Source organism: Pristis pectinata, chromosome 17, assembly GCF_009764475.1.
Source record: "Pristis pectinata isolate sPriPec2 chromosome 17, sPriPec2.1.pri, whole genome shotgun sequence".
Taxonomy (NCBI): Eukaryota; Metazoa; Chordata; class Chondrichthyes; order Rhinopristiformes; family Pristidae; genus Pristis; species Pristis pectinata.
The window spans coordinates 9,148,861-9,176,833 of NC_067421.1; the positions used below are offsets into that span (position 1 = coordinate 9,148,861).

A 27,973-nucleotide genomic window follows, 5' to 3' on the forward strand; every position below is an offset into this window, starting at 1 on the left:
CGTGGGGAGCTGTCGTCTTGAATTGCTGTAGTCCCTGTGATGAAGGTGCTTTTGGGGAGGTAGTTCAAGGACTTTGTCAAAGTGATGAATATGAAGCCGTGATCTATTTCCAGGTCAGAACAGTGTGCAAGGACAATGGACACATGATAGCAGTCAGAGCATGCAGAGTGCTGTCAAAAAAAAGCCTCAGTTAGATTGTAGATGGTACCATAGTAGCCTTGGGTGGAGGAAGTAAATGTGTAAGATAGTGGAGGATTTAAGCATGGTTTCTCCTGGATGTTGCCTGATATATTTAGAAACCCTTTCAGCAACCCTTTACACTAGGATTTGAATGTCAGAGGTAGATTTTCAGACAAAATTATTGGATAGTCATTGACTGACACCTGTGTACTCTGTTATTTGTAGCTCAGCAATCATCTGGATGTTGTCCAGGTCTTGCTACACTTAGGCATAGAATACTTCATGGCTTGACAAGCTGCAAATGGAGCTGAATGCTGTGCAATCACCAGCAAATATCCCACTTCTAACCTTGCTGATCCTGACATGCTCTTCTACATACTTCATTGAATCAGGGCTGGTCCCAGGTTTGCTGAACTGATAGCTTAAAGGATATCCCAGGGCACAAAGTGATTATGGTACATCACATTTGCTACTGCCAACGGCCTATCTTGCCTTACAGATGAACAGTTTTGAGCTGGCAGATTTGTTCTGAAGCTATCAAATGATGAACATCCTCAGTGCGAAGAGGCACTTGGTCTTCACAAGAAGTGGTAACTCCTACCAATACTGTAATGACAAGATGCATTGGAGGCAGGTAGACTGGTGAGGATGAGATCTAGTTGGTTTATCCCTCTTTGAACCTGTGGCAGGTGGTAAGAGAAACAATCTAGTAGCTTTTAATGTTTTGTCCAACTTAGAGGAAGGTGTTGATGAACCTTAAAGTCACCCACCATACCTGCTGAGAATGAGGATTATGATTACAGAAGTTAATTCAAAACAGAAAATTTAAAAAAACACAAACTTAATGTTTTTCAATCCAGGTTGGTGACCCCATTCAAGTGCCATAAAAGCCAACCATAGTTGGCATAAAGCTGAGGGGTCAGATACAAAGTACTCGTCAGTATGATTAAGCTTCACCCAATGAGTACAATGATGAAGCAAGAGGTCAGATGCCTAGTCAACAGGTCTCAGGTGTGGTCCTGACTTCTGAGTTGCAATATGGCAGTTAGGACCAGGCTAGACTGCACATTAGCTGGCTGGCAATTCTCCATCAGAATTATCTGACTTATTTTCTTATATCATAGAAGTTGTTTATGCTTAATCATTAAGGCTACTTTGGCTACTTCATTAAATTCCTTACCTTTCCTGTAGACCATTTTAACTTTGTATATTCAGTTACAGAAAACATTTCTATCTTCCACCTTAATTCAGGAACAGCTTCTTCCCCTCTGCCATCAGATTTCTGAACGATCCATGAAAACTACCTCATTATTCCTTCTTTATTGCACTACTTATTTTTGTAATTTATAGTAATTTTATGTCTTTGCACTGTACTGCTGCCACAAAACAACAGATTTCCCATCAAATAAGTCAGTGATAATAGATCTGATTTTGATTCAACTCCCCAACGTCTTTCTGTAGCTACAAGACAGGAATGTGATGGCACACTCTGCACACTTGCCAGTTTGAGGGCAGGTTCAACACTAGCAAGAAGCTTGACACTGTCTGGGACAAAACAGCATATTTGAACCCTCCATCATCTTAAACATTTGCTTCCTCCGTTTGTGCCTATGTTTCACTTTGCTTTATATCCTGCATTTTTAATGAGGGAAACTGAATTGGGTCACATGTGCCAACCCACACTCACTAACCTGCTTTCTTCATGCATTTCTTAATCCTCTCTTAAATAAACAGCTTTATCCCTTGTAGTTTTCCCTTTATATAAGTTGCCAAAAGCTCATTTCTGACTTGCTCCACTGGATTTTTTTTGTTTTAAAATTATTATTTGATCTAACTATATGCACTTAAATTCTACCGACTACCAACTAGTTTAAAATCCTCTGATTGTTCTACTTATCTTTGCTGCTGGATTTCATTCCCAGACTGATTCAGTTGAAGCCCATTCTCACATGACAATTACTGCATATACTGGTGGCTGCTGCCAATGTCCATATCCCACTTAATTTCTTTAGAAATGTGTTTATCTCCCTCATCTGTTTATTCCTTTGCTAATTATCACATAACTTAGGTAATAATGCATCAATTTATAACCCTTTGTCCATTTTTTTTAAATGCTCTTTCTGGTACTCTGAACTGCTTCCCTATTCTTTCTTCTATTGCTCTCAAAGTGCACCATAATGACTGGATCCTCTCTTTCCAAGATCTATAAATATTTTTCACACCAGCACCAGACTTTTCCAACACTAACTGTGATGGCTTCCTTGTTCCTGCCACTTTCTCCTCTATCACACTGTCTTTACCTTGAACAACTTTTTTTGCCAGAAGTTAGACACTACAAATGAAGGATCATGTACCAGCTACAGATTTCTGGAATGTGTGTTCCAATCAAAGATAACATGGAGAGAGTTAACTAGGTGCAAGTTTACTCCCATTTAGAATATTGCCTTATCCAGTTTTCTCATGGAGCACTTGGCAGAGATTGATTGTGGCACCTCAGCAATTGAGAAATGCTTCTTTGAAGTAAGGCCGCAAAAGGAAAGTGTACAATATTTCATTATTTTGGGGTTTTTCTATTGATTGCTATTGATTATTGGTGCTTTTAATCTGCCTTGGAATTAAAGTACAAAATCTCTTGTACTGCTTTGCATAACTTATTTGTACGTGGAGCTCAGACTAATGGGAAAGAATGTTAGACCCAAATTTGAAAAGTTGCTTGCACTTTGAACATGGTACAATTTCTACCTAAGAAGTATCCTTAAAAGGACACTCTTTTTGGTTGTGGGTGTTTTTAGTCCTTCTGAATAAAACAGAATGCTGGAAACACTGAGCTGGTCAGGTAGCATCTGCGGAAAGAGAAACATAATCAACATCTTCATCAGTTTTGATTAAATTCTGAAACATTAACTTTTCCATAGATGCTGGCTGACCACCTGAGCACTTTCTATTTTTATCTCAGTTTGTACAAATCTTTGTAACCACTTGGAGCAGTGTATAACAACAACTGGGGATGTGTTAAGGGCAGAGTGAATTGTAGGAACTAGTAAGTTGGAAACTTGAATTCGTAGTCCAGTGAAAGACAAACATCTTTTACATAACTGAATAGCACAGTGGGCATCACTGTCTTTTTATCCAGCTGTAATCTGTCCCAAAGTAAATAAATCAGTGTTCTTCAGAAAAAAGTCTTCGACTTGAAACTTAAACTCAGTTTCACTTCCCAGTTGCTGCCTGACCTGCTGAATGCTTCCAGCATTTACTATTTTTATTTCAGATTTCCAGCATCTGCAGTTTATGATTTTCACTTCTTGTATTTTATTAAACTGTATTCACTGGCTGGCTTACCTAACATTCAGTTTTCAACATTGGATCCTATTCTCCCTTCCATTTTTAATGGGCATTCATTTACTTAGGAACAAAGCCTCATTTGAATGAACTTAACAATCAAGCAACCTTGTAACAGCACTAGTAAAATGAACAAACAGCAGTTACACCCAATTCAATGCAACTTGCCTGGGGTTACTTCCTGTTGTACGGTTCAGTGCCTGAGTAATTTAAATCCCCCCCCCCCTTGTATTTGCTTTTGATAAATTGCATAAATGTTTTTGAGAATAAAAGAGTCTCTTTTGATGCAGGGTATGAAATATATCAGAGCTCAGTATGCTGCATATATAGGAGAAAGCAGGCAGCCTTTGCAAGCAAAATACATTTTTTAATTTTACTAACATTTATACTTTTGACAGCATCTCTTCTGTTGCTAGTGAGCCATAATTTGGGTGAAATAATATATCCAGCTGCCGGACTTATGCCCTCCTGCTGGAGCTTTATTTTGTCGTAAATTTGACATCAGAAAGATGTATGGCAGGTTGCAAAGGGACTGGTGATTCCTGGTCAAGGTTATGCTCAGTCAGAGTTACATATGTACTCTGTGGCAGAGGATTATCTGATGTTGAGGTAGATTAATTACTAGTTGTTGTGGTCATTATGTTACTCATATGTAAAGTATGCAACGCCTGAATTTGGTCCACTAGCAAAGTGCCACACGCTGGGAATGAGAAATCTCCCCCTTTGTTCATTGATAGGTGACTTCTGCTGGCAGTTGTCAAATTTTTTTGCAACACCTGTATGGCTAAACAGTGCAGGTCTAAACAGTCTGGGTACTGGAGTAGGAAATCTGATAAAAACAAGTTGTATCAACTCGAGGTAAAGAGATTGGATGTGATTCAGCATGGGCCAATGTATTGGTCTATGATCTCTCTGCCAGCTGGCCTAGCATTTACCTGTGGACAGTCAGAAAATACATTGGTATTGGTTTATTATTATCACTTGTACCAAGGTACAGTGAAAAACTTGTCTTGCATACCGATCGTACAGATCAATTCATTACACAGTGCAGTTACATTGGGTTAGTACAGAGTGCATTGAGGTAGTACAGAGTGCATTGATGTAGTACAGGTAAGAACAATAGCAGTACGGAGTAAAGTGTCAAGCTACAGAGAAAGTGCAGTGCAATAAGGCGCAAGGTCACAACAAGGTAGATCGTGAGGTCATAGTCCACCTTATCGTATAAGGGAACCGTTCAATAGTATTATCACAGTGGGGTAGAAGCTATCTTTAAGCTATTGCTGTTTATGTTCATTTATTTTTCAGTGTCTACACTTTGCTGGCAAGGCCAGTATTTATTGCTCATCCCTAATTACTCCTGAGAAGGTGGTGGTGGTGGTGGTCAGCCCCCATAAACCATTGTAGTCCTACTAGTGAAAGTATTTCCACAATGGGTAGAGGTTACCAGGAGAGGATGAAAGAATAGCAATATATATCTAAATCAGAAAGCTGTGTAACTTGGAGGGCATCCTGTTTGTGCTTCTGTTGCCCTTGTTGTCCTCAGTTATAGAGGTAGTATGTTTGGGGGTGCTGTCAGAGTAGATATAGGGAAATGTTGTTACAATTGTATAGCGCACTGTGAGGCCGCATCTGGAGTATTGAGCACAACTTTGGTCCTCTTAAAAGAATATACAGGCCCTCCCCGGGTTATTGACGCCCGACTCATAGATGCCCCATATATATGAATGAGCTCCCATAAATATTACTAAATCCAAACAAGAACCAGTGGGGTGGGGAGGAACCTCCCGCAGTAATCAGATACCATTGTCTCTTAGAATACAGGCTGCTAGTTTCAGCGCAGGAAGAGAGTTGCTTTGGAAATTGACAAGCAATCACTTGTATTGATACGTATGCAATGATGCTCTATTAAACAATGTAAAAGCCACTGATTCTGACCATCAACACCAGCCACTGAGGGTGGGAGATCCTGATTCTGTACCATTGTAACTAGGCAGAGGAAGACAAATGTTCATGTTAATGGGCCCTCATCAACACTATTCATTACAGTACAGTAGTGGTATGGATACTGTATCAAGTGATTTTGTGTATTTTCTGATTTATGGATATGTGTAAAAACAGAACTCATCTGTAACCCAGGAATGGACTGTACTGGCGTTTGGGGGCAGTGCAAAAGAGATTCACTTGGCTAATTCCTGAAATGAGAGGTTTGTTCTCTCACTAGTAACTAAAAACACTAGATCTATCTTTGGAATTAAGAACAGTCAGGTAGTCTCATTGAAATGTATAAGGTTATAATCAGATAACATAGATCCTAAGGGGGCATGGTACAGTAGATGTCTATGTTTCCTCTAATGGGAGAATCTCAAGCAAGGGGTCAGTTACAAGATTAGGGTCAGTCTTTTAAATCTGGGGTGAATCTCTGGAATTCTTTACCCCATAAGGTAGTGGAGGTTAGATCATTGTGAGTATTTAAAGAGGAAGCAAGTAAGTACTTGAAAGTTCAAGGAATTGGGGAACTGACACAGATGAGGCCTGGGGCATATCAGCCATAATACTGAATAGCAGGGTAGCTTGAGGGGCCAACGGGGTTACTCTTGCTCCTATTTTCTTAAGTTAATGGATCTTTCTACCATCTGTGCATAACATGCACCTGGGTTGAAAATAAACTGCACATACAAAAGATTATGGCATAAAAATAAAGATTGTTTGGAAAGAAAATCCTAAATTGAAAGGTGTTGGTCGAGTTAACTGAAACTCCACAGTTAACCTCAAATCTATTAAAGTATACTCAAGTTTTCTAGTTATTCTGATCAGCTGATAGGATCAACTTTGTAAATTGCTATTTACATTTATATCATTGTAAGGTTTATATTCGAACTTTTTAAAGCCAACTCGAGACTTAATTTTGGAGTTCTGGATTTATAAATTTTCTTGCAGTTCTGCATATCATGCTGATGTATCTACAGAATGGGGGCATTTAAAAAAAACACGAAAATCACATTATTATATAGGCTTTGCTAAGTTTCAGAAGTACAATTGCTTGTTAAATCTGGTTACTTCACAGTGCTGGATGAATTCCTGCTTGCTTATTAATTGAACAAGCTGTGCACTGGCCTGCCTTTGTTCCCTGGATAACATGGAGACTAAAAGGCTTTGGTGTTAAAATAAAACTCCTGTCATCAAGGACAGCGTGAAAGACATAACACTGGAATGTTTAAACTCGTCAAAGAAAATTACCTTGCATTTGCAAACAGTCCATAATGTCTGTCTGACCTTTTTTTTAATTGCTGAGCAAGTTAGATAATGAGTGTACGATTGTTGTCTATATGGACTTCCAGAAAGTATTTGATAGCAGTTCATCCAAGAGGTTGTCAAAAAAATTAGAATCCTTGGAATTGGAGATGATCTGTGGAGTCTTTGCAGCCAATTCTTGAAGGGGCATGACACAATACAACCCACATTTCCTGCTGCAGGGGAGGGTAGTATTGAATGAATGGATGCCACAGTAGTGGGGGAGTGCTCTCAAGAGGATAGCGGGACTAGGACAGGCTGATAAAGAACAGCCTTTCTGTGATTGCCTACACTGTGGGGAAGCTTGTGTAGCTGTATAAATAGATGGTGTGTTTGCTCTGAGCATGGAGTTCGGGTGATTTCCCTGATGCTGCAGTGAGCAACAAATTGTGAGATGTGACAGAAATCAGCAGCAGCCTGGAATGGTCCAGAGGCTGGAGAGCTGGAATGATCCTGATCTCAATAGGCATAACAGTCACAGTACATGAGTTTATATATGTGGCGCCAGAGGAAGTTATTGATTTCATTGAGGATAAAGTTTCAGACACAGGAAATAGTATTTGTGAAATGTGGTTATTATGTGAATAAATAAGAACTGCCATTTTTTTTAGACCACTTGAGATTTGAAAACCCCACTGCTCATGGATTTTGCATGTTACACTATTAACTGTATTGGGGAAATTTTATGCTGGAAATAAAGTGCGAAGAGAATAAATGGAATGAAAGGGCTTACATACAATGAGCGTTTATCAGCTCTTGGACTGTACTCACTGGAATACAGAATAATGAGAGGGGACCTCATAGAAACATTTTGAATGTTGAAAGGACTGGACAGAGTAGATGTGGCTAAGCTGTTTCCCTTGGTGGGTAAGTCCAGTACTAGAGGGCACAGTTTTAGAATTAGAGGGTACCTGTTTAGAACAGAAATGAGAAATTTCTTTAGCCACAGGGTAGTGAATTTATGGAATTCTTTGCCACATACATCTGTGGAGGCCCGATCATTGGGAGTGTTTAAGGAAGAGATTGATGGGTATCTCGGTAGTCATGGTATCAAGGGATATGGGGAAAAGGCTGGAAATTGGGGCTAGATAAGAATAGTTTAGTTTAGCTCATTGAGCAGACTCGATGGGCCGAATGGCCTACTTCTGCTCCTTTGTCTTGTGATCTTCGTGAAATGCGACTGAAAATGGGATGAATTTCTCAATAGGCACTGAAACATCCAGAAATGTGTGCAAAATTGCCTGACAAGTAAGTTGCTTTTCCACAGCACAACACTGATTTCTTTTGGAGTTGTGTGAATGAATTTCCAGCCCATGGTGTAAGTTGTATGCAGCCTTCGTTGCGAGAATGATATCTGCAGCTTTCAGTCAAAACTACAACTTGACAGCCATTCTGAAAATATGCTGGCATTCTCACTTCTAAGTCAGAAAATTGTAGGTTCAAGTCCCCTTTGAGGTATTGTTTATGTAGCTGTACCTGATAGTGAAGTGCAGTCTCATGGTGAGATTAGGCTCTCAGCATAAAGGCAGAATGACATTGCCATGTACTGTAAGTTGGACTTGTCGGTAGCAGAAGAATAAAGATGTTTGTTTTCTGAAAATGCATTCAGCTAACAATAGTGAAGTGCAGTCTCATGGTGAGAAATGCATTCTTTCAGATTAGGCTCTCAACATAAAGGCAGAATGATATTGCTATGTACTGTAAGTTGGACTTGTCAGTAGCAGAAGAATGAAGATGTTTATTTTCTGAAAATGCATTCAGCTAACAATTTTATTTTGTTTGCTTCTGATAACTGTTTAATTGGCCATTTGGACAAGCAGGTTTTTAAATTTACATCTGTTGGTTCACTAAAATTAGCCAATCATTCATGTGAGCCAAAAAGGAGTATTTTGGCTAAACCAATTTTCCAGTTCTTAGCCATATCAGTTGCAGCCCATAAAGTGCTCGTCCATGATGAGGGGTTTGCCTCCATCCTGTGGACAGTGAGTTTCACACCACCTCTGCTCTTTTGATGTAAAAATGCTTTCTCATTTTTGCTGATCCTTCAACCAGTTGTGATTAATCTATGTCACCTGGTTATTGATCCCACAACCAAGGAAATAAATCTTCCTGTTCATTGATTCTCAGCTTCTCATAATTGAATACACTTCAATCACATCTCCCTCGGCCTGCTTTGTTGTAGGAGTGTGCAAGTATGGCCAAGTTAGTATTTTGTATGTCTTCAGCATAATCTACTAGTGTACCCAGTGCTTCAGCCAATAAAGGCAAGCATCCTGTTTGCATCCATAACCCGAAGGTTGGAGAACCAATAATATGAGCATGCACTCCATGCATCTAATGTAATATCGTACCATTTATGTATTCCTTTCTTTTGTTTACCTTCCCAAATGCATTATCTCATATTTTTCAAGATTGAATTCTATTTGCCAATTTCCAGTCCATTGACATTTATGCAGCCTAAAAGTTTCTTCCTTTGTTGCTATAACTCTGACAATTTTGCTATCATCTTCAAAATGGGGATATCTAAGTTGGTAGAGTGGTTGACAAAGAGAATCTATTTCTAATCATAGAATCTACAATTCAGGTCTAAATTACTGAGAGGTGCAAAGAAATCCGGGGAATCTGGTACTGAACCCCTTTGTATCCCACTGTATGCAGCCTTCCAGTCACCAAAACTCCTAACTGTTGCTGTTTGCTTTCTTGCTTTTGCATCCATAATTGTCACTTTCTCTTGGATTCAATGGCCTTAACTTTTTGTGATTAATCTGCGATATCCTCCCTTATCAAATACCTTGCTAAACTTCATATGAACTTTACCCTTTTCTGTTGCTCAACAGTACTTTCTATACTATTGTGATAGCATGGATTCTGCTGTATTATAAGGACAGAATGCTCATTTAGCCCCTGTGGTGTCCAATTTCGGGAAGTACTATGGCACAATTGAAGTTGCTTAGTTGCCTGATTATAATACAGGTTTTGTGGGGTATGTACAGGTAAAGGAAAACCTGATGCACAATCCACCACCTTCCAATTGACTTTTCAGTAAATGTCATGTTGCACAATAAGCTCAAAGAATAAGGAGGATTCTTCCCATAGCTGGTCTGCATAATAGCAGAGAGTAATAAACCCACATAGTGATGGATATTAATTGTCAAGGAGTAATTTACTGTGTTTGTAATGTACATTAGTTCCAGTGAGAGACTAGTATAGCCATTATCAACAAATCTTTCCAAATATAAATGTCCTAAAATATCTGCTGAACTATTGTTTGTTTAAAAGATGTTCCCCATATGTTGATGTGAATTAACTTTCAGAAGCTTTTAATCATTTATTTCATTTTCATCATGTTTTCAATGTTCAGAAAAACTTTTATTATCACTGGAGGTAGAATCCCCTACCTTTCAAAAGGACAGTGCAGTTTGGGAGTTGCTTTTGCAATTTAGGACTTAGATATAAGATATTTATTTATCAGTCACGTACATCAAAACAATGAAATGCATCTTTTTGCATTACTGAGAATGTGCTGGGGGCAGCCCACAAGTGTCGCCACTCTTCCAGCGCCAACATAGCATGTCCGCAGCTCCTAACCCGTACGTCTTTGGAATGTGGGAGGAAACAGGAGCACCCGGAGGAAACCCACAGAGACACACGGGGAGAACGTACAAACTCCTTATGGACAGCGGTGGGAATTGAACACTACACTACACTACCAGAAGAAAATATTTTGTTTGAAATTAATAAGGGATTTGAAAATACAAAACTTAAGAGGAAGATCCTCTAATTCTTGTAGCTAACTTAACATTGTTGAATTTTATGCCACTTCAGTTAATTTACTTATTGGTTAGATCTATCTAATTGTATTATTGTTTCCTCTCTCTCTCTTTCTCTTTTAGTGCTGGATGGAGAACTGGTGGCTCGATCAGTATTTAACAAATTGCTGGAGACCTGCTGTGACTGGATAAGAGAACCACAAATGCTACAATTACCAAAGCAGTACTTAAAAGTTTCCAGTCATGCTATTCGTAACACACGGAGGAAGATGGAGGATAGACATGTAGCATTGCTTGAGTTTAATGCTCTGTTTGGCATTAAAGTAAGTTGTTTCATTTTCAAAAAAAAACATTGTTATGCTTTGGCCCCAGAGGTGAATGAATGTAGCTTAAACTGATCAGCCATAAATATCTAGTCTACAAAAAGCTCTAAAAGAGGCAGGTAAATGAAATTGACTTGCATTTAGTGCTTTTCGTAACCTTGATGTACTAAATAAAATTGCTTTACAGCCAAAAAAGTACATTGAAGTGTGGTCACTGTTGCAGTATAGGAACAGTTAATTTGTGCACAGATTAGTCACTATATGTATGGTTTCAATCCCATTCCAAATGGGTACATGTTTACACCATAAAACCATCACACATTATAATTGCCAAAGTTGGCAGTTGGGCTGTACCTTGCATGTAGGATGTAAGCGTGCTCCTACAATTTTGAAAATCTGTAGCAACAAACAGTCTGTGGGAGCAAAGGAATTGTCAATGTTTCTCTGAATTGCTTCCAATGCATTAATGCACAGTTTTCAGGTGTGTACATTTTGCTTCAGGTGTATCTAAACAGTAGATGTGTTTATTTGTACAATTATGGTGCAGTTGGGAGACTATAATGTTGTATAATTGCAAGTGGTAGTGGCAGATACAATTATAGCATCTAAATCTCACCCCCATCCCTCCCCTCTCAGCATGGAGGAGTTGGGCCGAAGGGCCTGCTTCCGTGCTGTATGATTCTATGACTCTACAAGAGCCATTTGCACAGATAGTAAGATAGGAAGGGCATAAAAGGATGTGGGCCTAATGCGGGCAAATGAGATTAATGTAGATGGGCATCACAGTCGGCATTGACAAGTTGGGCCGAAGGGCCCATTTCTGTGCTGTACAATTATCTAATATTGATTCTATGTATATGAAATCTATTATCACTGAATGTATAGAGCAGAGCCATAGTGTAAAACATTTGGCCCATGGTATGGGTCCATTCAGCCCACAATCGTCATCCTTGCTTTCCACTTCTGTCCTGTGGCCATTTGCCATGGTAGTTTACCCACATTTGTAGTCTGGCCATCAGTCTACTCCGGGATAGGGGCCCAAGGACTATTACATGCCAAGGCTGTTTCTCTGTACCAAGTACAGATCCAGGTTAATGTTCAACAGTAGACCCAGTTCTGCTGTACAGGTCTGTCACTGGAGATCACCAGGATGCTGTACCGATAGGCATAGATCTGGCAAGGTGAAAAAGAGCCACAGACATGTAGTGACTGAAGGAGCAAGATTTTTAACATCTGTATCCTTAGGCATGAGGCACTGTATCTAGTTACATACGGTTAAAATAAAATGCAACCCTCAGAAGTGGTTTGGATTGTAAATCTGGCCCTCCCCATAATTAAACTGTGCACAACTGCATAGGGACCTCTGGAAATGATGTTGGAAGGGACGATCACAGGGTGGATATCCTAGTGTATGATGCACAAAAGGCTAGAATGAAGGTACAGCACATAATTGGGAAAGTGATTGTTTATTGCTAGACAAATTGGGTTACTTGTACTTATAAAGGGTATTGGTAGGACCTCACCTGGTGTTCTGTGTACAGTATTGGTCTCCTTATTTAAGGAAATGCATTGGAAGCAATTCAGAGAAATTGACACCTGGAATAGGTGGTTGTCTCACAATGAAATGTTGGTTGCACTAGGCTTCTATCAGCTGGCGTTTAGAAAAATGAGGGGCACTTAAAACATAAGATCCTGAGAGGGTAGATGTGCAGAGGACGCAGAGAATCCAGAACCAGAGGTCACAATTTAAAAATGAGTCACCCATTTAAGGCGGGAATGAGGTGAAACATGCCCTCTGAGGATCACGAGTCTTTGGAATTCTTCCTTAAAGGGTGATGGAAGGAGATTCTTTGAATATTTTTAAGGCAGAGTTAGATGCATTCTTGTTAAGCAATATGTGGAAAGGCTACTGTGGTAGACGAGAATACAAACTTGAGGTTACAATCAAATCAGAGATGTTATTAAATGGCCGAGCAAGCTTGAGGGATGGAATGGCCTACTCCTGCTCCTAATTTGTACGTTTGTAAATCTCTATTCTAGAGAGAGATTGTAGAGTCTAACTTGAAATAAAGAACACTAGTGCAATCTCGTTGCCAAACCATGCACTGATTATGAAGATAGAAATAGTTAGGAATTATTATGTTGCTATTTGATGGCTGAAAGAGAAAGGCAAGAACACTTCACGTGAGGAACATCAGAACTCCAGAGAGACAGTTCTTTATATGGGAACAATGAAGTGAAGCGAGGGGTAAAGAACATAAGGTGTAATGGAGTCAGAAGTTCAAATATCTGAGCTACTTTTAATAAATTATTGTTTAAGGCAGGTAACGAATCTTGCTTACTGTTCTGGGTAAACAGCTAAAAGAAAAAAAAACTGGTTTTCATTTGAATGGTGTTTTTCACAACCTCAGGATTTCCCAAAATGCTTCTGAGTGTAGTGACTAAATTGTCACCCATGCCCTCCAAGTAGCCAAAAGAAAATGACCCCGTATTTGTGGTATGTATTTTCAGCAGTGTTGGTTTTATTGCTAGTATGCTGAGAAGTCTTGTTCTTTGAAATAGTGCCGTGACATTTTTTCTCACTTGATTAGCAAAATGGGGCTCTTTGGAAGACTTTGGTTTGCATTCCTACCTTTTCCTGTATTTTTTCCCTTCCCCATTTCTGCTGAAGTTGTGGATTATTTATTGAGATATGGTTATACAATGACAATTACTCTCCATTGCCTTTACATAAGCCAAGGAATATCAGCAACATATTGAGTACAACTTTGTATATGTCTCTCATAAACTACAGGAGTGGCTAGATAGATACTAGGAGGAAGAACCTGGCCAAATGCTTTTTCTTTTTATCTGAGGGGAAAAAGTCACTTGCAATGCCCTTGGCCATGTCTCTGGTGTCAGCTCACTCAGCATAAATTAAGGATTGCACTTTGGATCTTTTCTGGTGTATACAGTTCTGCTACTTGCCAGTGTCTTATGGGGAAGCCTGCAGTGTTGTCTAATTAAACCCTGAATTACTGCTTTCTTGTTTGCCATGGGAATGTGTAATGCAAGTACAGAATGACAATTTAACTTTTTTTTTACTCAGAGCCAATCATTTTATCCTGGCAATAACAAGTGTCTGTCCTTGTGCATTCATGAAGGAGAAAGAATTAGTGGAATTTCAGAGCTGAGTGAGAAGAGGTTGGTAGAATAAAAAAACAATGCTGGAGGGATTCAGTAGGACAAGCAGCATCTAGGGAGGCAAAAGGTGCATGTTGACATTTCAGGTTGCGACCCTGCATAAAGACCAAGGGGGGAAGAAAGATTGGCAGGACGTAGCAGTACGAGGGAGTGGTAGGACAGAGGCTGGTACGTGAAAGGTGGAACCAAATTGGGTGGGGGGGGGGGGGGGAGTGGGTGATGGGCAGAAGAGACCAGGTGTGAGAGGGAGAGGGTAGGGAATGGGAAAGGTGAACAAAGGGAGAAGAAACCTAGGTGGATAGGTGAGTGTTTGTGGGAGAAGAACAGGGGTATGAGTTACTTGTTAAATGCTCATGCTGTTGAGCTGTAAACTACCCAAGCGGAGTATGAGATGTTCTTCCAATTTTTATTTTGACCTTGCGTGAGCAATGGAGGAGGCCGAGGACAGGTCAGTGTGTGAGTGGGAAGGAGAGTTAAAATGACATGCAACTGGAAGCTCGAGTCAGCCATTGTGGACAGAGCATAGGTGCTCCACAAAATGGTCACCTTGTCTACGCTTGATTTCTCCACTGCAAAGCAGGCCACACTGTGAGCACCAAATGTAATAGACCAGGTTCGAAGAGGTACAGGTGAATGTCTGCCTCACTTGGAAGGGCTGTTTAGGTCCCTGGATTGTGGTGAGGGAGGAGGTGAAGGACAGGTGTTACACCACCTATGGTTACAGGGGAAAGTGCCGGGGTTGGTGAGGGGTGGGTGGGAAGGGATGAGCGAAGGGAGTGGTCCCTGCAGAAGGGGGAGGAGCAGGGAAAATGTGACTGGTGGTGGGATCACGTTGGAGTGCTGTTACTGTACAAAAATTCCACTCCCTTTTTCATTCTGTAGACCTTGTTTGGATTAGATTTGGGTCTGGAGTTCTCCTGCTGTGTAAATGTTTTTATCAAGTGAGCTAAAATGTCACCAATGAAAATAAAAAAATTAGAAATTAATCTGACTTGATTTATTTCAACCAAGAGTTGCATCTCCATAACTTTTTTTCAAATTCCCCATTTTATCTTTTAGAGATCATTTGTGCCTGAAATATGGTTTGAAATTAGCTTGTAGTACTGCAGTAAATGGCAGTAGAGGTCACTGCTTCCTATGGCCTGGTACTTGCAACTTATGGATTTGACAATGTTTACTGAATTAAAGAATATCTATTTTGAGAAATGGGGACAGTAGTTATTGAAAATGCATTGAGTGGTTCACATTACAGTATTTTGAATCGGAACAAAAAAAATTGATTAAGCATAGTCATACACATCCTCTTGACTAAAGCCTTAATGCTTTGTGTTCATGGCTTGTTTTTCCTAAGTTAAAGGGGAATGTTGGTAGAGCTGTGAGATATAATCCTGTTCTGTGTCAATAGTGAACAAAATTTGTGCTGCAAAAATACAGAAAAGATGTATTGTTGTTTTCTACTCTAGGATGAGAAAGAGAGAGCATACTTTGCTGTATTTGATGGGCATGGTGGAGTAGATGCGGCTGTCTATGCTGCAACGCACCTTCATGTCGTTCTTGCTCATCAGGAAGAGTTTTCTACACAGCCAGCTGAAGCATTAAGGAGAGCCTTCAAACAGACTGATGAGATGTTTCTTCAGAGGGCCAAGAGAAAGGTAACTGCAGGGAGGCTGAGCAGAGTTTGTAGGGGATGTTGGCTTCTGGCTTATCACCAACATTTCTCAGAGAGAATTCTTTTCCATAATGTAATTTGTGTTCATTACAGCAACAGAACAAAAATGGGAAATAATTAGCCTTAAGTTAGATTGAAGATGATGGCCCAGTTTTACCTGCCCTGACAAATGGTGGCCATTTTTGCCCATGTAAAGCACTTCAGATGGTCTGCAGTGTGGATTTAAGTTGGTGATTTTGCTTATTGTCGCTGCTCTGGAAAGTCTGGAGTCATTTAATACATAATGGCAGCAAGCATGAATCAAAATGGAACATATTCAGTGTCAGGTAGATGTACCATATTTGTTCAGATTTGTAATTTTATTGTAAACATAGGATGTGCAAGAATCATCAGAAGCTTGCTCTGGTAGATGCATGTAGTAGATGCATGGGTAACATGTTGAAATGGTCTACTTTTTCTGTGTATTGTAATGTTCAATTAACAGTACTCGATTAGATAATAAAAACAAATGCAGGAAATACTTTTATTTGATTTTCAATTCCTGGGCCGGATGATAATTGGAGAAAAAACTGCAAATGCTGGAAAACCAGAAACAAAGTGCCAGCAGCACTCAGCAAGTCGAGCAGCATCAGTGAATAGAGAAACACAGCTGACAGCATGGGTCAAGGCCTCTTCTTCAAAACTGGAAAACTGAGAGGACAAGTGTGTATTAAGTTGCTTCCAGAGTTTTCTGTTTTTGTTCTGGATTAGGTAAAGATGAGTCTAAAACTGAAAAACCAAAAGCTGCAGATGTGGAAATCTGAATAAAAACAAAAATTGCTGGAAACACTTCAACAGGTCAGATACCATCTGTGGAAAGAGAAAGTTAGTTTCAGAGCAAAGATCCTTTGTCAGACGAAGGGTCTTTGATCTAAAACAGAGACCAGATTCTATCGACAGTGGGTGCCATGGTTCAGCAGGAACTGAGATAGATGAATGTGTGACTAGCATAGTGCAGATGTTTTTAAATTACCAACTCTGTTGCAGAAACTACGGAGTGGTACCACTGGTGTGGCAGCCTTAATTGCTGACAATATACTGCACGTGGCTTGGCTTGGGGATTCGCAGGTGATGATGGTGCGACAGGGCCAGGTTGTGACCCTTATGGACCCGCACAAGCCTGAGAAAGAGGTGGGTATTTTATAAAGGTAGGGGGACCAGTGCAGCTGAATGATTTCTGGTTTGACTGTTATATGCAGACAAGACTGTGGTTGATAACACATATCCGTTACCAACTACATGGAAGTTTGGACAATAATGTGTTTGGCTAACTGTTTATATGTATGACTTCTTCAAAATACTATTGAGTATTCATCTGAGATTTTGAGTTGCAGGGGGTTGATTTACAAATCTTGCAATTCTGTATTAAGTTTACAGATAAGATGTTTATATATTTGATTGAAATGCCAAGCTGACATCACCATGTTCTTGATTGCTGGCAAGGCGAGTGATTATTGCCTGTCCTTAATTGCCCATGAGAGCATGGTAGAGAGCTGCCACCTTAAACCATTGGAGTCTCTTTGTGAAGGTACTACTATTATGCTTTTGGGTACTGTGCTCCAGCATTTGGATCCAATGTTAAAGGAATGGTGATATATTTCCAGGTCAGCATGGTGTATGATTTGGAGTGGAGCTTGCAGGTAGGAGGGGTTCCCTGACCCCTGTTGTCCTTGTCCTTTTGAATGGCAGATGTCACGGCCCTGGGAAGTACCATAGAAGACTGACCAACTTTCCATCTGATCTGTATCATGCTGTAGCCTTAGACAACGTTCCTTTCTATCCATTTTGGAGTCATCTAGGGAAGTGGAGAGTGCTCAATCATATTCTTGACTTGTGCCTTATAGATAGTGCAACAGCCTTGGGGAGTCAACAGATGAGACCCTAACTTGCCATTCACCTTCTAGCCATGTGGTTAGTCCAGTTAGTTGTCTCTGGTCAATGGCAAACCCCAGAATGCTAGTGATGCAACTGAGCATCAAGTTTAAATGGCTAGACTCTTATTTGACAAGAATGTTACTGTGTGCCGTTGCTACTCTGCTGCTTCCAGTCATGAGGGAGGATGGTTGGTGTTAAATCAACAAGTTTTCCTTGCCCTCCCCTTAAAGTTAAATCCTTTGCATCACAGCAAGTCTGATTGCTGCAGAGTCTCACTGTACTGAAGAATGTTTGGGTTGTTCTAGCAGGTTGTATCTTGTTCTACAAAAAACATACATTGGAGATAAATTGCTTTGTCTGGTAGATTTTCCCAATTGCATTTTTGCTTAATCTTAACTTTAAAACAAATCATTGGTTATCTCTGATTTTAATTATTCTACTATAGGATGAGAAACAAAGGATTGAAGAACTTGGTGGATGTGTGATCTTTCTAGGATGTTGGCGAGTAAACGGAACACTTGCAGTCTCTAGGGCGATCGGTGAGTTTTTGATTTTCTTTTCAGCAGGAATGTGCTTCCTTTTCAGCTAGCTATTTTAGACCAGCAGTGAATGAGAGGTACCAATTTTAGCAAACCTAACACTAAAATTTAGCTCCTTGTTTTCTCAATAAATTGTTAAATTGTAAATCTCAACAAAATTACACACAGTGAACAAAAGTTCAATGTACAGAAATCAAAAGTTTCCATTAATATTTCAAACATAGGTACCTAGCTTGGCATTGCCCCAAAGGTGACTTAGGGCACATTTGATCCTCCAGTCTGAACATTCTCACTCAAGTACTCCTCCCCGTGCATCTTTTTTTTAAAAAAGGCATCGTTTAGCCTGCACACCACTGTGCTGGGAACCTGGTGTGAATCCCTGCCCTCTGCTGGCAGTCTCTCAGCTTGGTGAAGAGAGGTAGCCTGAGAGGGCTGGCATTGGGCAGTCTGGGGCAAGCAGCGTGGCGCCTCAGTGCTGAGATGGGATCAGGGTTGCACCCTGCCAGCATGGAGACTATCAGCATTTGCTCCATGTATGGGCAGAATGCTGTAGAATCCTCCAGCTGGATATGACAGAAGCTACTGTCTGACCCTCTTATTATTTCCCTGCACACACTCAAAGGTCATTGGCAGCCACTGAACAGGTTAACATCGAAATTTCTGGGCTAGGTAAAGCAGTGCAGTCAAACAAAGAGGGGTAGATAGCAGGTTACTGGTTGAAGTTTTAAGATACTCCAAGTTATTGTACATTATTATAAAATCCATTTTTAAGGTGGGGGACATGGGTGTTGAATAGCGCACTTGTCCCCTTGTAGGTATTGGATATTGAATCGTACTGACATTGGGAGGAATATCTCTTCACAACACCAATGAATAAGAACATGTCTTCATGGTTTTCCAACTGCATTACAATTGTAGCTGGTATTTATATAGCTCTCTTAATATAGCAAAATATCCGAAGCAGTATTATTGAACAATATTGACTGTTATTGAGCAGCTACCATATTGAAGAAAACTTGTAGACACAAGCTGCAGAGAAATTTAGCAAGGAAACTCCAGAGCTCAGAGTCTTTAACAGCTGCCAGTGGAAGAGCTATTAAGATTAGGGATGCATATAAGCCTAAAATTGGAGCAGTGCAGAAAACTTGAGAGGATTGTACGGGTGAAGAAAGTAAGAGATGGGAAAGGTGGAGACATGGAAGAATTTGAATTTTTTTTAAATGGGGGTGTTTGGGAATTTAATGTAACCCTGTGAGTACAACGGGTATTGAATGAAAGAGACTTGGTGAATGCTCTTTGTCAGTACAACAGGATCGACGATAACTTGTTTCCTCTCTAGTTGACTGATGAAGCCAGTGTTGGACCTGCAAACTCTACCACGAGTCAGATGGGCAGGTAGCTTGTGAGGTAGTGTAATTCTTCTGCCATTTACGCTGGGCTTTCATGTGCTCAGGGTTCTTATTCTTGTTGTTTTCAGTACTGTCCCAAACTTTCTCTGAGTGGTTCTGGGCCAGGGCGTTCTCAGAAATCAATGGGGATGTTGCAGTTTTTTTTCAAGGAACTCTGAGCACAGCCTGAAATCTTTTCCTCTGTCTAACTGTTAATATATTCCACTGATGGAGCGGAGCATAGGGTGAAGTCAGAAAGTGCAAGATGGACAGCTGGCCAAAAGATCACTGAAGAAATAGTCTGGAGGTAACAATGAGAGTTTCAGCAACAGGTGACCTGTAGCTGCAGTAGAGACCAGCAGTGTTCCAGAGATGCAAGTAAACACTATTGACTGGTGGCCGGATTTAGTCTTGTACCCTAACCACATGGGTGGAAGATCATACCTTTGGTTTTAATATTTAATTGTTGGAAGTATTTGTTCCTGAACATAAGTTGGGTAAATAGTGTGATATATCAGAGAATAGAGGAAGTGGCTGTGGCAAGAGATATTATAGCGCCCTTGCAGATTGAAGTATCTGAGCAAAGATAACACCTGGAGTGGATGTGGAAAACTCACTGGAAATGCTTTCAACGTTTCAGTTAAGACTTGGTAAGAATTTCTGAAGACCATGCCGTGATTTTTGCCTCCCATTCCACATAAATATATACCATTATAAATTTATAAAGAAAGACCTTTTTCTTTAAGTTCTGATTGAGATATATTTTTGTATTATGGACCCCTCCTGGGTCTCGTATATATTAATGGGCGTTGGTAACAGTAAGATGAAAACTTCACCTTTGTGGATCAGATAAATCCAGGTTCCAAAAGGCAATGTAACACAGATGTTCTGCAGTGTACCAAATCATCGTGTGGTATTTTCTCTTGCTCACTTGTGATATTTTTAATTTTCTAGGTGACATTGACCAAAAACCTTACATTTCGGGGGATGCAGATTGTGCCACGTTCGAACTGGATGGCAGGGAAGACTACATTATTCTAGCCTGTGATGGTTTTTTTGATGGAGTTGAACCTTCTAAGGTTGTGCACCTTGTACAAGAGCACTTACGAGAGAATGCGGGTGATGGCAGTTCTGTTGCAGAGACACTTGTCACAGCTGCCAAAGAAGGTGGATCTAGTGACAACATCACTGTGGTGTTGGTCTTTCTGCGAGATCCACAGATCATTCTAAAAGACAGCCAATCGCAATTGAGCAGTGAGAATGCTGGCCTGGACAGTAATTACCCACAAGCCAAAGGAAACTTTGAAACAACTCCACCACAGTTAATCTCAAGTGAGGATAAAGATAACCAGACAAAGGATATGACTTGCTGACTACTGTCTCCGTGAGATGAGATAAGTGTTACATTCAGGGAATATATTTTACTCAGTGACACCAAAGAAATGGAGAGAAAGGGGATTGGTATTAAAATGCCTTCGCATCTTGGCAGACCTTTGCCTGCATCGTAAAGATGTGTCAAAGCTCAGTAACTGAGGGTGCAAGAAACTTCATTAGGAAAGGATAGAATAGTGTTGGCTGAGAGCATATTGAAGTCTGTTTATGACATTGCACATTTCCTTAAATCCCAGGTTTAAAGATATAGCTCCGAGAATCAAATGTAATCAAAGGATTTGTGCCAGATTGTGTTGTAATGGAGAACATGTAACTAGAATGTTTTCCTTAATCCCAGGACCTAGTTCATTCGAATGGATGATAGCATATTACAAGACAGTATTTCATCTGATTTCAGACATGAGCTATGCCCAGAGGTTGAAATGTTGCTTTCAGCTTCCTCCAAATTAACAAAATTGTGCTATTTGCACCAGATCTGTTTTGCAACATCTTCTGATGCAAGCTTTCCACAGCAACTAACCTAATGAAGATTTGGGAGCAAGCTGTTTCATCAGTTTCATCTGCTTGAAAATCCCAAGATAGGGATATCTGGAGCTGAAGTCAGTGAGTGCAAGTAGCAGTGCCATAAGATCTGCTTGACTAAGTGGGGGGGGGGGGGGGGGGTATTTTGAAATCATTTTTATAATAACTGAAAGTTATTAATGCCATTATGCCTTAAAGCATTTTATTCTACTTTCTTTTACTGGCCTAAATGAGCCATCAGTGATTAATAGAGAGATCCATAATGGGTTTTATTATTGGGCTAATTCCAGCTGTTCCTACTTCTACCATGCTGACAAGGTTCCCTATGGTAAAATTGCAAACTTGCATAATGATAAATTTTTCCAAATTGTTTTACTCAAATACGTGAAGTTCTCAAGCACCCTTATGTACTGACTTTCCTCTAGCAAAAAAAATACAGGTTGACGATCTAGTGCCTTATTCCAGTCTGTGTGTGCAGTACAAGCCATGTAATAATTTGTACTGTTCCATGGATCCATTGCAGACTAATTGTTTAGTGCCTTATGCATCTCTCCGCACCTGTGGTATTGGTATTTACTTCATTACCATTTTTCAGGAGAGGGGGAGAAAAATATCAAATAACCTTATTTAGGCATTTGATTTGATGCTTAATTTGGAATGTTCAATCTGTTGCCTATGTCAAAGAATATGAACAGATGAATGTACTGTGGTTTTGAATAAAGTTAACAACTGGAATTGATGTAGAAATATTAGGATTTTCTCAATAGCTTACTAATAACTGGATTAAGTAAATAATATGGTCTTGGACACTGTGCATTTTGAAGAATTTTGCTTGTGTAAAATTCTACAACCACCTGTCCTGAATTTGCATAACGAGTAATTTGCTCAAGTCCTTAAAAGGATCTGAACCCTCAAGTTTGTTTATTTAATGAAATATTAAAAGCTAATGTGCAAAGAAGCCAAATGCACTCCCAACAAGCTGAATATTCACGTTTTATTTTGAAACTGGAAAAAAATCTGCAATCTTAAGATAACTTGTTGGGATGTGGTTCAAAGGATGGTAGTAACCTCCAATACTACCCACTGCCCCACTTATTTTGGGAGCACTTGCTGCTGAGCCCAACTGCATTCTCAGCAATTTCCATCTCTTGATCCCTAGGCCCTGATGAGGGGAACCCCAAATGATTTCTTCTTCCTCTGCCCTCATCGCAAGTAGAGCAACCTATAGTCTGGGCTAAGATAAACTGACTAGGCATAAACCAGGGACATTGCAGTTCTTTGATTTTGTACTCTCCTGAACTATGTTTCTGGCCACCTAGCTATAACGGAACCTTTTATCTAATGTAAGAATAGGAGCAGGAGAGGGCCATTCAGCCTCCCAAGCCTGCTCTGCCATTTCAATGCTTCTTTTGTCATTTCACTTGGTTAGTTTCTGTTATCTTGATCTCTAATTAGTACAAGTTAACCAAGTTAACTTATCTTCAATCTGTGGTAATGGTTTGAGATGTTTTTGCAAAATTCGGGTTATGTTGCCCCAGAAAGTATAACCTCAGATGGAGGAAGGTCTTTTGTGCAGAACTTGGCAATGTAGATTTGTATTCCTATTTTGTGTCCAATTTTAGATCGTAGCTCCAAATCTTCGAACTTCAGAAGTTCATCTTGCTTGAACTTGTTATTGCTGAAGTGTTGTTGAGAAAGATTTGGAAATCCCTAAAACTTAAATGTGGCCTTTTGTATCTAATTTCACCATTGCATACTACTTATTGACAATGGGTATCTGTGTTTACTTTTTTTGCCTTGTCATTATATAAATAGAGGTTATCAATACATCAATTTGTTTTTGTCATTGCACGCTTGGCATTACATAGCTGATTTAAATCTGCCTGCTGATGCAAAGTCTTTTTAACTCTCCTGATTTTATCACCTTTAATGAATTTGGCATTTTGTGTTTCTGGATAACCTTTCTATGCAGGAAGGGGGGAACGAGGCAGTGATCTCTGTGGCCTTCTGACCACCACTTCTCTCCACTCTAACATGAATCCATGTACAGATTCCAGCTTGAATGCAGGTCCCACATTCCAACAGAGAGAATTGATAGAGGGAAACCTGTAGATGTAGTATATTTAAATTTCCAAAAGGCATTTGACAAGGTGCCACAAGAGGCTGATTCATAAATTAAGAAGTTCATGGTATCAGAGGAAGTGTGTTAGGATGGATTGAAAACTGGCTGTCGCATTGAAAACAGAGTTGGAATTAATGGGTCCTTTTCAGGCTGGAGGGTTGTAACTATTGGAATATCCCAAGGATTGGTTCTTGGCCCTCAATTGCTTGCCACTTGCATTAATGACCTGAAGGAGGAAACAAAATGTAAGGTTTCCAAGTTTGCAGACGACACAAAAATAGGTGGAAGGGCATGTTGTGCCGAGGACATTGCAATTGTGCAATGGGATATAGACAGAGTAATTGCATGAAAACCTGGCAAATAGAGATTATTGTGAGGAAATGTGAGATCATGCACTTTGGTAAGAGGAATCAAAAGGCAGATTATTATCTGAAAGCAGGGAGAATTCAAATTAAGTTCATAGACATCTCAGTGTTCTAGTACATGAATCACAAAGTTAGTTGGCAGGTCCAACAAGTAGTTTAGAAGACAAACGGCAATTTGGCCTTTATTACTAAGGGGTTGGAGTTTAAGAACTGGTGTACTCCTTGGAGTTTAGAAGAATGAGGGGTGATCTTATTCAAACATGATCCTAAAGTGGCTTGACAGTAAAGGTTGAGAAACAATCTGCTGGAGGAGTTCAGTGGGTCGAGCAGCATCTGTGGGAGGAAAAGAATTGTCGACATTTTGGATCGAAACCCTGCATCAGAGTAGAAGTTGAGATGTCGGTCATTTAAAACTGAGGTACAAAGAAACTTCTCTTGGAGGGTAGTGAATCTCTGGAGTTCTCAGCCCCACAGGGTGCTGGAGGCCAGATCATTGGATTATTTAAGGTGGAAATGGATAAATTTTTGAAAGATCGAGGAATCGAGGATTATGGGGAACTGATACAGAAGAGGAGGCCAGCATAGATTAGTCATGATCATATTGAATGGCGGGGCAGGTTTGGGGATTCTATTTTCTTGCGTATTAAGAAATTTTGGATTTGCACCAGTCTAGATTCTGTCTATTCTGAGACCCATTGGTTTGTTTATATACAAGCCATCATATTGGGCAATCAGTAGAAAATTGTAGGGGGGATAAAAAAGGTTAAATGACCTGCAGTTGACAGTGTTTTCTCTACAAGATATCTCTGGCATATCCGATTATCTTTGCAGGAAGGCTCTGCTGTGCATCTGAGAACATCATGTGCACACTGGTGCACAGCCTCTGTGTATAATGGGCAGAGAGGGCCACCATTATATACGGATGACAGCAAGATCTGGATGCCTTTATTCTCATTTAATTATGGACTTCTTTTGTGTCCTTTTGCTCTGATAAACATGTGCTCCATGAAGTAGTTGTCTCTGTACTTGTATCCTGTGGCATTGTATCAAATCATTTATCTGTCAAAACATGTTGCCATAGAGATTTTATATTAAAGTAAAACCACATCCCCGTTTAATATTATACCTGATGCTGGTCAGTTGAACTACTGATGACCCATTCTCTGAGAGAAGATAATTATTCTCAACTCAGTACTGACTTTTGCAATTTGTATCTGTGCACCCTTATTTTTTTTGAGGGTCACTTACTAAACGCATGATGTTTTTTGCACTGTATTTTGGAATGGCAGAGCTGGTGCCTATGTATTCTGATGTTTCATTTTACTTGCACATTTATTTGCAATATTGATGTAACCATAAAACTTTATAAGCTGAGTATATTATTTATTCACATTGCTTGATATGCACATATGTATTTGTTTTAAGTAAACCTGAAACCTGCTGGTTGAGCGGTGATGCCTGATGTGGTTTTGTGCAGATTGAAGTGTTATGCAGTTCTTGTTAGAGCCCTGGATGTTGTCCTGTGTACAATGAGAATTGCTTTTACTCATCAGCCAAATGTATTGTGGTGTTCAACATGTTAAATTGTCAGCTACTTAAGGTCTGAGGAAAGTGTGGTTGAAGTAGTCTTAGCGAGTTGCTACAATATACCCTGAGGTTATTACATTCCTAAGTGCTAGAAATGGATAATTCAGTGGCAGAGATGCTCATTAAACTAAGTGCTTTATCCTGACCCGAGTATTCTTTTAGGTTCTGCACAAGCTTCTAAAGTCCCACAACTGTGTATTTTGCATTATCTGTATGCCATATAGCCTCTACATCACAAGAAATATTTTCTGTTTACACGTGAGAAGAGTTGAAGCCTCAAGAAAAAAAAATCATTGTTTCAAAAACAGCTTTTAGCTCACTACACTTTGGTTTCCAATTTAAGTTTTAAAAGTACCAAATTGATTTTAATACTGATGTGTGGCTAATTCTAAATATATGAAGTGTGATGTGCCATGGGCTGATATCTCTGACTCAATGTTTTTGGGCCACCTCACTCCTGCAGTATTGGATGAGACCCCACCACACCTTAATGTGAATGCTGTATCTCAAATTTCAAGCTTGCCAACAACGCTGCCCCTGGGTTTGACTTGCACAGGATAGCAACAAGCCCTTGCTTGAAGAGCACTTTCAGGTAATGATGACGATCAAGAGTACTGTTACAAGAAAGAATACACCCTGATATTGCCAGTCAAAAGCACTTAGGACAGTGGACTGTAACTAATATTAATCTTGAGACAGGAAAGATAATTATCCATCTGTCCTACCACATCCAATTTTTCTTTAGATAGTTCTGCATTTCTAACTCTAATAATGAATATATGTCCTTCTAACTGCTTCCATTGCCAAAATCATTGTGTAAATTAATAATTGCTGATGGCAGGCTCAAGGACATCAGCTCCCAGAATGGGTTTGCTAAAAAAAAATCATGTCAATATGCACTTCTACCTTCTGTAAAACAAAATAAAATTGCCTTGCATGGCAACATTTTTCACAATTGGCAGCCATTAGCACACCCACACCCAGCTTGAGTAAGAAGGCACTGTAGTGTCCTTATTATTCTCCTTCAAAGGATCAAACCCTCCTACCAATTTTTGTTGTTCCATAAATGAGCCAGTTATAGTTTATCTGATAATGGAATTTAAAGTGGTACAGACATAACTATAAGTGGTAAAGGTTTTGCTTGTTTGCATCCTGTTAGTATACGATAATTGTGACTGATAGTAACTGTAAACTGGACTCAGTGCATCACACTAGGTGGCAGAAAAGAATGGAAAAAGGAAATAAAACTGGAATGACCATGTGGTTATGCTATGGTATTATAGCTGGATTTATAATAGCTTTTTATTCTGCTAAAGCTTGTCTTGTGGTTAATGTTAAAATACAATAATTTGTAGGAAAAGCCATAATAATCAGGTTTGTTTTAAACCTCAATGCATCCTCCCTGGATGATGATGATAGTGATGAGCCTTTATGGGGTCTCTGATCTATTGACATCTCCCTCCTGTCAGACTATTCACTAAGCAAGCTTATTTCAGTAGCTTGATTTTGGACTTTTGCAAGGACTCCAGTGAGCTGTTTATCTTAACAAAACTGCACAAAACCATAAGGAGCGACATTTAGTGTTGAAGACTACTCGAACGTCATTCTTTGACAATGCTGAAACAGTATAATAACTTACTAAGCTATAAATTTGAAACGGAGATGTTTCTTTGCCTTATTGTGGTTGAGGTTTCTCCTGAAATGCTTTTTATGTATGCAGTATTAATCTCATAATAAAGCAATTTATGCAACATTAATTTTATTACTGGGTTATTTCTTTTTAGCTGTCAAGAAAAAGTGGCGAAGCGTACAGCATACTTTCCACCCTGCACTGAAAATTAAGGGATGTAAGAAATTTAGCTCAGTAAGCCTAGGAGACGACCTTGTGTCCCAGCCGTAGAAAGTAGCAGGCAAAGGCCATTCAATACAATCCTGGCTGATCTATCTCAATATCATTACACTTGACACCTTTTAATGTCTTAAAGATGTATCTACCTCCTCAAATATATTCATCAATTTGGTCTCCACCACCTGAGGTACAGGACTCCACAGGTTCAGTACCATGTGTGAGGAAATTTCTTATCATTCTAAATGTTCCATCCAGGGTAATCACCCTCCCCACATCCAGTGTGTCCAGCCCTGTCAAAGTGTTGTACAATACAGGCCTAGTCGACCAAATCTCTTATGCAATAACCCTTGCATCCCAGGAATTGGCTGTATGCCCTCTGTGGCAAGCATAACCTTTCCAGAGGATATCACAAAGGCCAACTTCCCTAAATTAGTGAGAGTCCGGAAATGCTAAGCAGAGCTGGTCTTACATCAAATCTTGAGGTAGTGCTAAATTATAGACCGGTGTCACTTGCATCAGAAACATTTTAGGGACATTGAA

General features: G+C 39.8%; 1 protein-coding gene across 1 annotated transcript in view; it reads left to right on the forward strand.

The window, feature by feature from the left end:
- The window catches only part of ppm1f (protein phosphatase, Mg2+/Mn2+ dependent, 1F), a 53,457-nt gene extending 26,132 nt beyond the window's left edge, over window positions 1–27,325 (forward strand). The window contains exons 3-7 of the mRNA XM_052031853.1: window positions 10,704–10,903; window positions 15,550–15,738; window positions 16,782–16,925; window positions 18,115–18,208; window positions 20,551–27,325. Of these exons, the coding sequence (XP_051887813.1) occupies window positions 10,704–10,903; window positions 15,550–15,738; window positions 16,782–16,925; window positions 18,115–18,208; window positions 20,551–20,969 (1,046 nt within the window). The 3' untranslated portion in view covers window positions 20,970–27,325. The remainder of the gene's footprint in view (window positions 1–10,703; window positions 10,904–15,549; window positions 15,739–16,781; window positions 16,926–18,114; window positions 18,209–20,550) is intronic.
- Window positions 27,326–27,973: the final 648 nt, after the last annotated feature.